The sequence below is a fragment of the Coregonus lavaretus genome, assembly GCF_964263955.1.
Source record: "Coregonus lavaretus genome assembly, chromosome: 29".
Taxonomy (NCBI): Eukaryota; Metazoa; Chordata; class Actinopteri; order Salmoniformes; family Salmonidae; genus Coregonus; species Coregonus lavaretus.
Window position 1 is genome coordinate 6,510,432 of NC_140016.1, and position 15,507 is coordinate 6,525,938.

At 45.5% G+C, this 15,507-nt stretch overlaps 1 protein-coding gene across 1 annotated transcript; it reads left to right on the top strand.

Moving 5' to 3' along the window:
- The first annotated feature begins 1,386 nt into the window (after positions 1-1,386).
- LOC311104765 (rho-related GTP-binding protein RhoG-like) lies at positions 1,387-14,076 on the top strand. Its single transcript, XM_084146666.1, has 3 exons — positions 1,387-1,460; positions 10,476-10,651; positions 11,362-14,076. The coding sequence occupies exons 2-3, from the start codon at positions 10,523-10,525 to the stop codon at positions 11,806-11,808; spliced, it is 576 nt and encodes a 191-aa protein (XP_084002792.1). The 5' UTR covers positions 1,387-1,460; positions 10,476-10,522; the 3' UTR covers positions 11,809-14,076.
- Positions 14,077-15,507: the final 1,431 nt, after the last annotated feature.

Genomic DNA, 15,507 nt, shown 5'->3' on the forward strand with positions numbered 1-15,507 from the left:
GTCAATTGAAATAAATTCATTAGGCCCTAATCTATGAATTTCACATGACTGGTAATACAGATATGCATCTGTTGGTCACAGATACCTTTTTAAAAAGGTAAGGGCGTGGATCAGAAAACCAGTCAGTGTCTGGTGTGTCGATCAGGCTGTTGATTGTGGCCTGTAGAATGCTCAATGGGTGACATGAAGAACTGGGACATTTTCAGCTTCCAGGAATTGTGTACATGGGGCCGTGCATTATCATGTTGAAACATGAGGTGATGGCTGCGGATGAATGGCACGACAATGGGCCTCAGGATCACCTCACCGTGTCTCTGTGCATTCAAATTGCCATCGATAAAATGCAATTGTGTTCGTTGTCCATGTAGTTTATGCCTGCCCATACCATAACCCCACAGCCACCATGGGGCACTCTGTTAACAACGCCATACACGCTGCCATCTGCCTGGTACAGTTGAAACCGGGATTCATCCGTGCCAGTGGCCATCGAAGGTGAGCATTTGCCCACTGAAGTGGAGTTGGGTGTGTATGGAACATTTCTTGGATATTTTATTCATGGAACATGGGACCAACACTTTACATGTTGCGTTTATATATTTTTTCAGTGTACATTTACATTTTACATTTTAGTCATTTAGCAGACGCTCTTATCCAGAGCGACTTACAGGAGCAATTAGGGTTAAGTGCCTTGCTCAAGGGCACATTTACGTCATTTAGCAGACGCTCTTATCCAGAGCGACTTACAAATTGGTGCATTCACCCTATAGCCAGTGGGATAACCACCTTCCAAATTATTATTATTATTTTTTTTTTGGGGGGGGGGGGGGGGGGGGGGGGGGTAGAAGGATTACTTTATCCTATCCCAGGTATTCCTTAAAGAGGTGTAGTGTGTTATGTGTAGTTACACAATACACATAAAACATAACAATGAATGGAAGTTAAAACAGTGCAAAGTGCATAAGAGAGAGAGAGATTAATAGAGCAGGTTTAAAAACAAGTGCAGCCAGTCAGTTGGCAGCAGCCCTCCAATCCTGGAATTTAAACTGATCAATCAGAATACAATTATCTAATTTTGTGATGAGCCATTATAGCCTAATGACTTGTGTTGCCTGTAGGCTTACATTTTGCCATGGTCTGACTACTGTTGCTTCAGTCTTTGTTTATTTGAGAACTATGTATACCGGTATTATAAAACAATCAAATATATACCACAATTTGAATGTGCATGTTTAATGTAATGCGCAAGGTCCTTTTCTGGGGGATATGATTATTTTAAAAAGCGTTATGGTTTATAGTGCCATCTAGCGTCCGAATGATCTCTTATCAGCTTGAAGTAAGATGAGAAGAAAAACTACAACTACCATGATGACGTAATACGTGGTGGGCGTTTAAGAAAGTTCCCCGTATGCTGTTGTGATTGACTGTACACGGCTAAAAAGTTGAGCTCTAGTCGAGAGGTGGTAAGATAAACAACACTTTTTTGAATATAGATAATTCTTGCAAACTATTGTTATACCTATATGTATACTAACACTGCTAATTGTGGCTGATAGCTACTTAAATTGTTTTTAGGAAGTGGAAACTTTGAGAAACTCCACATGCTTGCTTGTTAGCACGCTAGCTAGGTCCTTCGCGTTCCATCTAGCTGGCTGGCTAGGATGGGTACGCCCAAAAGTTGACTACCTTGGATAGCAATTTTATAGTTGTCTAACTTACTCAGGCTTTACATTGTATCATAGTTAAATCCTTGTAGTTAACTGGTACCTTGCTAATTAAGAGGAAAGACTTTAGCAAAAGTTTAATAAATAATCAAAACAAACTTCAGTCAATGCGCTGCTAATGGTTTCTGTTTCGCCAGCTCCAGCCTGTGGACTTTGATTTAGAGTCAATTCGGTTAGAGGAAACAAACAACCTAACATTTACTCTGCTCCCTCTTTTAATCTATCTCCCCTCTCTCCCCCCCATAAACAAAGTGAAATTAACAATAAAAAGTGAAATATAAAAAGTTCCAAAATAAGAGACATTTCAAATGTCATATTATGTCTATATACAGTGTTATAATGATGTGCAAATAGTTAAAGTACAAAAGGGAAAATAAACATATGGGTTGTATTTACAATGGTGTTTGTTCTCACTGGTTGCCCTTTTCTTGTGGCAACAGGCCACACATCTTGCTGCTGTGATTGCACACTGTGGTATTTCAGCCAAAAGATATGGGAGTTTATCAAAATTGGATTTGTGTTCAAATTCTTTGTGGGTCTGTGTCATCTGAGGGAAATATGTGTCTCTAATATGGTCATACATTTGGCAGGAGGTTAGGAAGTGTAGCTCAGTTTCCACCTCATTTTGTGGGCAGTGTGCACATAGCCTGTCTTCTCTTGAGAGCCAGGTCTGCCTATGGCGGCCTTTCTCAATAGCAAGGCTATGCTCACTGAGCCTGTACATAGTCAAAGCTTTCCTTAATTTTGGGTCAGTCACAGTGGTCAGGTATTCTGCCACTGTGTACTCTCTGTTTAGGGCCAAATAGCATTCTAGTTTTCTCTGTTTTTTTGTTAATTCTTTCCAGTGTGTCAAGTAATTCTCTTTTTGTTTTCTCATGATTTGGTTGGGTCTAATTGTGTTGCTGTCCTGGGGCTCTGTGGGGTCTGTTTGTGAACAGAGCCCCAGGACCAGCTTGCTTAGGGTACTCTTCTTCGGGTTCATCTCTCTGTAGGTGATGGCTTTGTTAAGGAAGGTTTGGGAATCTCTCTCTCCCCCCTCCTTCTCTCGCTCTCTCTCTCGCTCTCTCTCTCTCCCCCCTCCTTCTCTCTCTCTCTCTCTCTCCCTCCTTCTCTCTCTCTCCCCCTTCTCTCTCCCCCTCCTTCTCGCTCTCTCTCCCTCCCTCTCTCTCTCCCTCCTTCTCTCTCTCTCTCCCCCTCCTTCTCTCTCCCCCTCCTTCTCTCTCCCCCTCCTTCTCTCTCCCCCTCCTTCTCTCTCCCCCTTCTCTCACTCTCCTCTCTCCCCCTCTTTCTCTCTCTCTCTCTCTCCCTCCCCCTCCTTCTCTCTCTCTCTCTCCTTCTCTCTCTCTCCCCCTCCTCTCTCTCTCTCCCCTCCTTCCCTCTCTCTCTCTCTCTCTCCCCTCCTTCCCTCTCTCTCTCTCTCTCCCCTCCTTCCCTCTCTCTCTCTCTCTCTCCCCTCCTTCCCTCTCTCTCGCTCTCTCGCTCTCTCTCACTCTCTCTCCCCCCTCACTCCCCCTCCTTGCTGTGACTCTTATGTGGATGATGTAAAAACATTTTTGGGGTCTTATGTGATTAATAAGGAGCATCTAGACGCTGCACTTGATGAAATTGCTTCTTCCAATTATTAATACACATGCACTTGTTAAGAAACTGACTGTTAGGACTGTTAAGGCTCCATGGATTGATGAGGAATTAAAAATCTATGGTTGAAAGAGATGGGGCAAAAGGAGTGGCCAATAAGTCTGGCTGCACATCTGACTGGCTGCCTTAATGCAAATTGCAAAGTTGTGAATAAACTCAACAAAAAGAGGAAACCGTATTATGAAGCCAAGATCAATGATATAAAGAGTGATGGAAAAAGGTGTCTTATTCATCACAAAACCATTTGATGTTGCCAATTATTTTAATGATTACTTCATTGTCAAAGTGGGCGAACATAGGCAGGAAATGCCAACAATGAACAGTGAGCCATCGTATTCATGCATAAAAAAAACAAATAATGAAAGAAAAGCATTGCAAGTTTGAATTTTGTAAAGTCAGTGTGGGAGAGGTGGAAAAATGATTATCGATCAATATTGACAAACCTCCTGGCATTGACAACTTAGATGGAAAGCTACTGAGGATGGTAGCTGACTCTATAGGCACTCCTATCTGTCATATCTTTAATCTGAGCATAGAGGAAAGCCAATGTAATTCCATTATCCAAGAGTGGTAAAGCGGTCTTTACTGGTTCTAACAGCAGACCTATCAGCTTGCTGCCAGCTCTTAGCAAACTGTTGGAAAAAATGGTGTTTGACCAAATTCAATGCGATTTCTCTGTAAACAAATTAACAAGAGAGGTTATGGTTAATAATATGTTGTTGAAAAAACTTGTGTTATGTCTTTTCAACCGCTCTTTTCAAGCGCTATCTATCTAATAGAACTCAAAAGGTTTTCTTCAATGGAAGCTTCTCTAATGTCAAACATGTAAAGTGTGGTGTACCGCAGGCAGCTCTCTAGGCCCTCTACTCGTTTCTATTTTTACCAATGACCTGCCACTGCCATTAAACAAAGCATGTGTGTCCATGTATGCTGATGATTCAACCATATACGCATTAGCAACCACAGCTAATGAAGTCACTGAAACCCTTAACAAAGAGTTGCAGTCAGTTTTGGAATGGGTGGCCAGTAATAAACTGGTCCTGAACTTCTCTAAAACTAAGAGCATTGTATTTGGTACAAATCATTCCCTAACATGCTACCCAGACCGCACGCGCGCAAGTTGATTTTGTCCCCCCACACCAGAAGCGATCAGGACACGCAGGTTGAAATATCAAAATAAACTCGGACCCAATTATATTAATTTGGGGACAGGTCGAAAAGCATTAAACAAATATGGCAATGTAGCAAGCTTGCTGTTGCTAGCTAATTTGTCCTGGGATATAAACATTGGGTTGTTATTTTACCTGAAATGCACAAGGTCCGTCCTCTACTCCGACAATTAATCCACAGATAAAACTGTAAAAGTTTTTTCTAGTCATCTCTCCTCCTTCAGTCTTCTTTGGACCTTTTATATGGCGGTTGGCAACCGACTTTATGGTGCATTACCACAGCCAACTGGACTGGAGCGTAGACCTCAGTTCATCTTTCAATCACCCTCGTGGGTAGATGCTCGTAAAAACCAATGAGGAGATGGGGGAGGCAGGACTTGCAGCGCGTTGAGCGTCACAAATAGAACCAAGTTCTATTTTAGCACCTGGCCACGCAGACGCTCGTGAGCAGTGTGGGTGCAATGACTGAATAACATGAATGTGTACATTTATTGTTAACAAACTATAGTTTTGGCAAGTCGGTTAGGACATCTACTTTGTGCATGACTCAAGTAATTTTTCCAATAATTGTTTACAGACCAGATTATTTCACTTATAATTCACTGTATCACAATTCCAGTGGGTCAGACGTTTACATACACTAAGTTGACTGTGACTTTAAACATCTTGGAAAATTCCAGAAAATGATGTCATGGCTTTAGAAGCTTCTGATAGGCTAATTTACATCATTTGAGTCAATCGGATGTGTACCTGTGGATGTATTTCAAGGCCTACCTTCAAACTCAGTGCCTCTTTGCTTGACATCATGGGAAAATCTAAAGAAATCAGCCAAGACCTCAGAAAAAAATTGTAGACCTCCACAAGTCTGGTTCATCCTTGGGAGCAATTTCCAAACGCCTAAAGGTACCACGTTCATCTGTACAAACAATAGTACGCAAGTATAAACACCATGGGACCACGCAGCCGTCATTCCGCTCAGGAAGGAGACACATTCTGTCTCCTAGAGATGAACATACTTTGGTGCGAAAAGTGCAAATCAATCCCAGAACAACAGCAAAGGACCTTGTGATGATGCTGGATGAAACGGGTACCAAAGTATCTATATCCACAGTAAAACGATTCCTATAGCAACATAACCTAAAAGGCCGCTCAGCAAGGAAGAAGCCACTGCTCCAAAACCGTCATAAAAAAGCCGGACTACGGTTTGCAACTGCACATGAGGACAAAGATCATACTTTTTGGATACATTTCCTCTGGTCTGATGAAACAAAAATAGAACTGTTTGGCCATAATGACCATTGTTATGTTTGGAGGAAAAGGTGGGCGCTTGCAAGCCGAAGAACACCATCCCAACCGTGAAGCACGGGGGTGGCAGCATCATGCTGTAGGGGTGCTTTGCTGCAGGAGGGACTGGTGCACTTCACAAAATAGATGGCATCATAAGGAAGGAAAATTATGTGGATATATTGAAGCAACATCTCAAGACATCAGTCAGGAAGTTAAAGCTTGGTCGCAAATGGGTCTTCCAAATGGACAATGACCCCAAGCATACTTCCAAAGTTGTGGCAAAATGGCTTAAGGACAACAAAGTCAAGGTATTGGAGTGGCCATCACAAAGCCCTGACCTCAATCCTATACAGTGAGGGAAAAAAGTATTTGATCCCCTGCTGATTTTGTACGTTTGCCCACTGACAAAGAAATGATCAGTCTATAATTTTAATGGTAGGTTTATTTGAATAGTGAGAGACAGAATAACAACAAAAAAATCCAGAAAGACGCACGTCAAAAATTTTATAAATTGATTTGCATTTTAATGAGGGAAATAAGTATTTGACCCCCTCTCAATCAGAAAGATTTCTGGCTCCCAGGTTTATTTTATACAGGTAACGAGCTGAGATTAGGAGCACACTCTTAAAGGGAGTGCTCCTAATCTCAGCTTGTTACCTGTATAAAAGACACCTGTCCACAGAAGCAATCAATCAATCAGATACCAAACTCTCCACCATGGCCAAGACCAAAGAGCTTTCCAAGGATGTCAGGGACAAGATTGTAGACCTACACAAGGCTGGAATGGGCTACAAGACCATCGCCAAGCAGCTTGGTGAGAAGGTGACAACAGTTGGTGCGATTATTTGCAAATGGAAGAAACACAAAATAACTGTCAATCTCCCTCGGCCTGGGGCTCCATGCAAGATCTCACCTCGTGGAGTTGCAATGATCATGAGAACGGTGAGGAATCAGCCCAGAACTACACGGGAGGATCTTGTCAATGATCTCAAGGCAGCTGGGACCATAGTCACCAAGAAAACAATTGGTAACACTACGCCGTGAAGAACTGAAATCCTGCAGCGCCCGCAAGGTCCCCCTGCTCAAGAAAGCACATATACAGGGCCATCTGAAGTTTGCCAATGAACATCTGAATGATTCAGAGGAGAACTGGGTGAAAGTGTTGTGGTCAGATGAGACCAAAATCGAGCTCTTTGGCATCAACTCAACTCGCCGTGTTTGGAGGAGGAGGAATGCTGCCTACGACCCCAAGAACACCATCCTGACCGTCAAACATCGAGGTGGAAACATTATGCTTTGGGGGTGTTTTTCTGCTAAGGGGACAGGACAACTTCACCGCATCAAAGGGACGATGGACAGGGCCATGTACAGTCAAATCTTGGGTGAGAACCTCCTTCCCTCAGCCAGGGCATTGAAAATGGGTCGTGGATGGGTATTCCAGCATGACAATGACCCAAAACACACGGCCAAGGCAGCAAAGGAGTGGCTCAAGAAGAAGCACATTAAGGTCCTGAAGTGGCCTAGCCAGTCTCCAGACCTTAATCCCATAGAAAATCTGTGGAGCGAGCTGAAGGTTCGAGTTGCCAAACATCAGCCTCGAAACCTTAATGACTTGGAGAAGATCTGCAAAGAGGAGTGGAACAAAATCCCTCCTGAGATGTATGCAAACCTGGTGGCCAACTACAAGAAACGTCTGACCTCTGTGATTGCCAACAAGGGTTTTGCCACCAAGTACTAATGTAATGTTGTGCAGAGGGGTCAAATACTTATTTCCCTCATTAAACTGCAAATCAATTTATAACATTTTTGACATGCGTTTTTCTGGATTTTTTTGTTGTTATTCTGTCTCTCACTGTTCAAATAAACCTACCATTAAAATTATAGACTGATCATGTCTTTGTCAGTGGGCAAACGTACAAAATCAGCAGGGGATCAAATACTTTTTTCCCTCACTGTATAACATTTGTGGGCAGAACTGAAAAAGCGTGTGCGAGCAAGGAGGCCTACAAACCTGACTCAGTTACACCAGCTCTGTCAGGAGGAATGGGCCAAAGTTCACCCAACTTATTGTGGGACGCTTGTGGGAGGCTACCCGAAATGTTTGACCCAAGTTAAACAATTTAAAGGCAATGCTAGCAAATACTAATTGAGTGTATGTAAACTTCTGACCCACTGGGAATGTGATGAAAGAAATAAAAGCTGAAATAAATAATTCTCTCTACTATTATTCTGACATTTCACATTCTTAAAATAAAGTGGTGATCCTAACTGACCTAAGACAGGACATTTTTACTAGGATTAAATGTCAGGAATTGTGAAAAACTGAGTTTAAATGTATTTGGCTAAGGTGTATGTAAAATTCCGACTTCAACTGTATGTATAGTTTTTTTGTGTGCTCTAGGGCAACGGTGTCTAGATGGAATTTGTATTTGTGGTCCTGGCAACTGGACCTTTTTTGAAACACCATTATTTTTGTCTTACTGAGATTTACTGTCAGGGCCCAGGTCTGACAGAATCTATGCAGAAGATCTAGGTGCTGCTTTAAGCCCTCCTTGGTTGGTGACAGAAGCACCAGATCATCAGCAAACAGTAGACATTTTACTTCAGATTCTAGTAGGGTGAGGCCGAGTGCTGCAGACTGTTTTAGTGCCCTCGCCAATTCGTTGATATATATGTTGAAGAGGGTGGGGCTTAAGATGCAAACCTATCTCACCCCACGGCCCTGTGGAAAGAAATGTGTGTTTTTTGCCTATTTTTAACCGCACACTTGTTGTTTGTGTACATGGATTTTATAATGTTGTATGTTTTTCCCCCAACCCCACTTTCCATCAATTTGTATAGCAGACCCTCATGCCAAATTGAGTCAAAAGCTTTTTTGAAATCAACAACGCATGAGAATACTTTGCCTTTGTTTTGGTTTGTTTGTTTGTCAATTAGGGTGTGCAGGGTGAATACGTGGTCTGTCGTACAGTAATTTGGTAAAAAGCCAATTTGACATCACACAGTTTTCACTCTCCCCCCACCTCTCTCTCTCTCTCTCTCTCGCTCTCGCTCTCTCTCTCGCTCTCGCTCTCGCTCTCGCTCTCGCTCTCGCTCTCGCTCTCGCTCTCGCTCTCGCTCTCGCTCTCGCTCTCGCTCTCGCTCTCGCTCTCGCTCTCGCTCTCTCTCTCTCTCTCCCCACCTCGCTCTCTCTCTCTCTCTCCCCACCTCGCTCTCTCTCTCTCTCTCCCCACCTCGCTCTCTCTCTCTCTCTCCCCACCTCGCTCTCTCTCTCTCTCTCCCCACCTCGCTCTCTCTCTCTCTCTCCCCACCTCGCTCTCTCTCTCTCTCTCCCCACCTCGCTCTCTCCCTCTCTCTCCCCACCTCGCTCTCTCCACCTCGCGCTCGCTCTCTCTCTCTTCCCATCCCACCTCGCTCTATCTCCAACCCACCTCTCTCAATTCAATTCAATTTAACGGCTTTATTGGCATGGGAAACATATGTTAACATTTCCTAAGCAAGTGAAGTACATAGTAAACAAAAGTTAAATAAACAATACATATTAACAGTAAACATTACACTCAGAAGTTTCAAAAGAATAAAGACATTTCAAATGTCATATTATGTATATATACAGTGTTGTAACAATGTGCAAATAGTTAAAGGACAAATGGGAAAATAAATAAACATAAATATGGGTTGTATTTACAATGGTGTTTGTTCTTCACTGGTTGCCCTTTTCTTGTGGCAACAGGTCACAAATCTTGCTGCTGTGATGGCACACTGTGGTATTTCACCCAATAGATAAGGGAGTTTATCAAAATTGGGTTTGTATTCTAATTCTTTGTGGATCTCTGTAATCTGAGGGAAATATGTGTCTCTAATATCTCAAATATGGTCATTCATTTGGCAGGAGTTTAGGAAGTCCAGCTCAGTTTCCACCTCATTTTGTGGGCAGTGTGCACATAGCCTGTCTTCTCTTGAGAGCCAGGTCTGCCTACGGTGGCCTTTCTCAATAGCAAGGCTATGCTCACTGAGTCTGTACATAGTCAAAGCTTTCCTTTAGTTTGGGTCAGTCACTGTGGTCAGGTATTCTGCCACTGTGTACTCTCTGTTTAGGGCCAAATAGCATTCTAGTTTGCTCTGTTTTATTTGTTTGTTCTTTCCAATGTGTCAAGTAATTCTCTTTTTGTTTTCTCATGATTTGGTTGGGTCTAAATCTCTGTCTCCCCCCCACCTCTCTCTCTCTCTCTCTCTCTCTCTCCCCCCCACCTCTCTCTCTCTCTCTCTCTCTCTCTCCCCCCCACCTCTCTCTCTCTCTCTCTCTCTCTCTCTCTCCCCCCCACCTCTCTCTCTCTCTCTCTCCCCCCCACCTCTCCCTCTCTCTCTCTCCCCCCCACCTCTCCCTCTCTCTCTCTCTCCCCCACCTCTCCCTCTCTCTCTCCCCCCCACCTCTCTCTCTCTCTCCCCCCCACCTCTCTCTCTCTCTCTCTCCCCCCCACCTCCCTCTCTCTCTCTCTCCCCCCCACCTCTCTCTCTCTCTCTCTCCCCCCCACCTCTCTCTCTCTCTCCCCCCCACCTCTCTCTCTCTCTCCCCCCCCACCTCTCTCTCTCCCCCCCCCACCTCTCTCCCCCCCCACCTCTCTCTCTCTCCCTACCCCCCCCCCCCCCGGTTCTGTAGCCTGTGTGGTAGGTCGGTCATAGGAAGGCAGCAGGACAGAAGACAGAATGCAGACCATAAAGTGTGTAGTGGTTGGGGACGGTGCCGTGGGTAAAACATGCCTCCTCATCTCCTACACCACCAACGCTTTCCCCGAGGAGTACATCCCCACCGTGTTCGACAACTACAGCGCCCAGGTACACCTGTGTTTTCACCTGTCTGCCTGTGTGGTACACCTGTGTTTTCCCCTGTCTGCCTGTGTGGTACACCTGTGTTTTCCCCTGTCTGCCTGTGTGGTACACCTGTGTTTTCCCCTGTCTGCCTGTGTGGTACACCTGTGTTTTCCCCTGTCTGCCTGTGTGTTACACCTGTGTTTTCCCCTGTCTGCCTGTGTGTTACACCTGTGTTTTCCCCTGTCTGTGTGTTCATGTCTGCCTGTGTGTTACACCTGTGTTTTCCCCTGTCTGTGTGTTCATGTCTGCCTGTGTGTTACACCTGTGTTTTCCCCTGTCTGCCTGTGTGGTACACCTGTGTTTTCCCCTGTCTGTGTGTTCATGTCTGCCTGTGTGTTACACCTGTGTTTTCCCCTGTCTGTGTGTTCATGTCTGCCTGTGTGTTACACCTGTGTTTTCCCCTGTCTGCCTGTGTGGTACACCTGTGTTTTCCCCTGTCTGCCTGTGTGGTACACCTGTGTTTTCCCCTGTCTGCCTGTGTGGTACACCTGTGTTTTCCCCTGTCTGCCTGTGTGGTACACCTGTGTTTTCCCCTGTCTGTGTGTTCATGTCTGCCTGTGTGTGTGTGTGTTACACCTGTGTTTTACATCTCTGTGTTTTACATCTCTCTGTGTTTTACATCTCTCTGTGTTTTACATCTGTGTGTGTGTGTTTTACATCTGTGTGTGTTGCAGATGACTGTAGACGGCCGCAGCATCAGCCTCAACCTGTGGGACACAGCCGGACAAGAGGAGTACGACCGCCTCCGCACTCTCTCCTACCCCCAGACCAACGTCTTCGTCATCTGTTTCTCCATCGGGAGTCCTTCATCCCACGCCAACGTCCGCCACAAGTGGCACCCGGAGGTGTCTCACCACTGCCCCAGCGTGCCCATCCTCCTAGTGGGGACCAAGAGGGACCTGAGGGGGGATGGGGAGACGGTGAAGAAGCTGAAGGAGCAGGGTTTAGCGCCCACCACACAGCAACAGGGGAACAGCATGGCGAAGCAGATAGGAGCGGTGAAGTACATGGAGTGTTCTGCTCTGACGCAGGAAGGGGTCAGGGAAGTGTTCGCCGAGGCAGTACGGGCCGTGTTGTATCCCGTTACCAAAAAGAATGCCAAGAAGTGTGTACTGTTGTAATGAAATGGGTGGGTGACTGGGAATTCGGGAGGAGGGGACTAAGGGAGTGACATGAATGGAGAGTGAGAGAGTGAGGGGAAAAGGAGGGAGAGAGACAATGACGGGGAGCAAGGTTGAGTTTGTTGCTGGAGATGGACTCAGGCCTCTCGGCCTCTCAGCCCCCAGGCCCCAGGCCCCTCTGCCTCTCAGCCCCCAGGCCCCTCTGCCTCTCAGGCCCCTCTGCCTCTCAGCCCCCAGGCCCCTCTGCCTCTCAGCCCCCAGGCCCCTCTGCCTCTCGGCCCCCAGGCCCCTCTGCCTCTCGGCCCCCAGGCCCCTCTGCCTCTCGGCCCCCAGGCCCCTCTGCCTCTCGGCCCCCAGGCCCCTCTGCCTCTCGGCCCCCAGGCCCCTCTGCCTCTCGGCCCCCAGGCCCCTCTGCCTCTCGGCCCCCAGGCCCCTCTGCCTCTCGGCCCCCAGGCCCCTCTGCCTCTCGGCCCCCAGGCCCCTCTGCCTCTCGGCCCCCAGGCCCCTCTGCCTCTCGGCCCCCAGGCCCCTCTGCCTCTCGGCCCCCAGGCCCCTCTGCCTCTCGGCCCCCAGGCCCCTCTGCCTCTCGGCCCCCAGGCCCCTCTGCCTCTCGGCCCCCAGGCCCCTCTGCCTCTCGGCCCCCAGGCCCCTCGGCCTCTCGGCCCCCAGGTCCCTCGGCCTCTCGGCCCCCAGGCCCCTCTGCCCGTAAAGACTCTTGATTCAGCTCACTTCTCTCCTCTCCTTCCTCCAGCCCCCTCAAAATTAAATCTGGACCTCAAAGCCAGTTCCACTGCTTTTTACATTCTTTCTGTCTATTCAGGGACTGATTTACATACACTAGGTGTGTGCAATTAATTATCAGGTAGAACCGAAAACCAGTTGTAGTCCGGACCTCGTAGGGTCAGAGTTGAATACCCTGGCTCTATTCTTTTCCTCAGAGTTTAATCCACTTCTAATTGTATCATCACCGAAGTGACTATGCCAACAGAACTGCAGGGGAGCATATAGTCTCTCTCCTCCCAGTCCGCTCAAACCTGTGTTAATGTTATCTGTTGATTTCACTTGATTTTTAGCAATGTTCGAAAGATGCTTCTGCCGTAGCTAATGTAATCGGTCTATTTTGTTTCATACGATCCCTTCCTTTAAGAGGTTTCTTAATGTGCCATAATGACAGATCCTGAACATACAGTGACCCAGTAGAGCTGGAGAGATGAGCTCTGCCTTAGTATGAGGGTAATCACAGCCTCTCCAGTCAGCTATTCAGGCTATCCATCAAGTACTGTTGAAACCACACCTGGAAATAGGTTTTGGGCATCTTGTTCTATGCAGCTCTCTGCTTTAGCTAGGTGTCCAGTTTGCCTTCTTAATGTCCTTTCAAATGGACATTAGCCTAATCCAAGTATGATGCAAGGGCCAAATCAACAGGGTTGTGTGCTGACATTTTAAAATCAATGAATCGATTGGTTGGATGAATGTTGTGAGTATGTATGATTAATGCTGACAGGAATGATGGAACGACAGCGATATCAGATTGTTGGTTCCGGTTATTTATGCCAATTACATTTTTATGTGCCTTATTGTATAATATCTGTTTTTTTAAAGTTTATTTTATCTACCTGAAATTGATTATATGCTTTAGATCCCAAAATGTTTGAATTTGAAATCTGTTGAATAGCTTGTGTGTGAGATACTAGTCCCTGGCAGAGTTGATTAGCTCAATGTTTCATCCTCTCAGAGGAACCAAAGCTTCTTTATCAAAGTGCCATGAAACCAATTTTTGACTTTACACAATGTTTCTGCCCTCTCAGCCTGCTCCGAGACGGATGTAGGCCTATAACTGACATCAGAGAAGTGGCGTGTGGTGTGAACTTGTGTTCACAGCCCTTAGCGTTTGCCTCTAGAATGTGGTTTTTTGCTGGTAAATGGAGGATGGGGTTTACTGGCTATGTGATAACTGACACATAACAACTACAACAGGAAATATGGCCCAGATTCCAGTAACTGTACATTATTTAAGCTAGTATTATTTCTGCATGGTTTTATTAAATGAATGAAACGATATAGCCTGGATAGGGTGTCATACTGAAAACGTATCGGGTCAGACCTTCCAAAGATCTATTTAAGGGTGCATCACAAATGGCACCCTACTCCCTATTTAATGCACTGCTTGGTCAAAAGTAGTGCATTAAATAAGTAGTAGGATGCCATTTGGGATTCACTCAGAGTTGGAAAGCCTAAAGCAATAAACTTCATTCCTGTTTTATATATTTTTTTTTTATGTAATCAATTTATTCAAGTGATCAGCTGGTAGTTTGAATATAAACAAAACAGTAACTATTCATGGGAGTTCTCTCCGAGGTAGGGAGAGAGATGCAAATTATTGTTTCTGGAAAAAACCTCTGAGTGGAAGAACCCATGTCACTCCACCTCTCAAGTTGCAGAGGGAGTTTGCTTTATTCTGTCAAGAAAACTGACACGGAGGTCCTTCGGGGCTTTGTGGAAACAGATGTGTCGGTTTGACAGATCGCTGCGACTGTGTTGTGTAGAGGGTTGAATGTAAGATAATGAAAGCGTGTCTGTCAGTGTAAATCCTGTGGGTTGCTTGTTGTGCTACCGTGTCCTGATTTCACTCTGAACATGCTGTCAAAACGGAACACACACCTGTGGCCTTTCCGTCTGCGTCTTAGTGTATGTGTATGCTACAGTGTGGGATACATTGGCGTTTGCATGCCACGGTGTGTGTGTGTGTGTGCGCCACGGTGTGTGTGTGTGTGTGCCACGGTGTGTGTAGGCCAGTGTTTCCCAAACTCCTGGGGACCCCAAGGGGTGCGTATTTAGGTTTTTGCCTTAGCACTACACAGCTGATTCAAATAATCAAAGCTTGATGATAAGTTGATTATTTGAATCAGCTGTGTAGTGCTAGGGGAAAAAACCAAAACGTTCCCCAGGACTGAGTTTGGGAAACGCTGGTGTAGGGCAAGGTAGGTGTGTGTGGGGTACTCAATTTATTATACACTGGGAACTTGATTTGTTTGTAGAATTTTTGTAATTTTATATATATATATACACACACGCACTACCGTTCAAAAGTTTGGGGTCACATAGAAATGTCCTTGTTTTTGAAAGAAAAGCAATTGTTTTGTCCATTAAAATAACATCAAATTGATCAGAAATACAGTGAAGAGGCGACTCCGGGATGCTGACCTTCTAGGCAGAGTTGCAAAGAAAAAGCCATATCTCAGACTGCCCATCTTAATCTTTTCTCTTTATTGGCCAGTCTGAAATATGGCTTTTTCTTTGCAACTCTGCCTAGAATGTCAGCATCCCGGAGTCGCCTCTTCACTGTTGACGTTGAGACTGGTGTTTTGTGGGTACTATTTAATGAAGCTGCCAGTTGAGGACCTGTGAGGCGCCTGTTTCTCAAACTAGACACTCTAATGTATTTGTCCTCTTGCTCAGATGTGCACCGGGGCCTCCCACTCCTCTTTCTATTCTGGTTAGAGACAGTTTGCGCTGTTCAGTGAAGGGAGCAGTACACAGCGTTGTACGAGATCTTCCGTTTCTTGGCAATTTCTCGCATGGAATAGCCTTAATTTAGCCTGTAATCGAACCCACAATTGCTGATGCTCCAGATACTCAACTATTCTCAAGAAGGCCAGTTTTATTGATTTTTTTAAATCAGCACAACTGTGTTAACAT

Excerpts from the sequence above, each read along its gene's own strand:
- LOC311104765 (XM_084146666.1), top strand. The coding sequence starts at position 10,523 with ATGCAGACCATAAAGTGTGTAGTGGTTGGGGACGGTGCCGTGGGTAAA. Across the intron at positions 10,652-11,361 it reads TCGACAACTACAGCGCCCAG|ATGACTGTAGACGGCCGCAG; the intron begins GTACACCTGTGT and ends TGTGTGTTGCAG.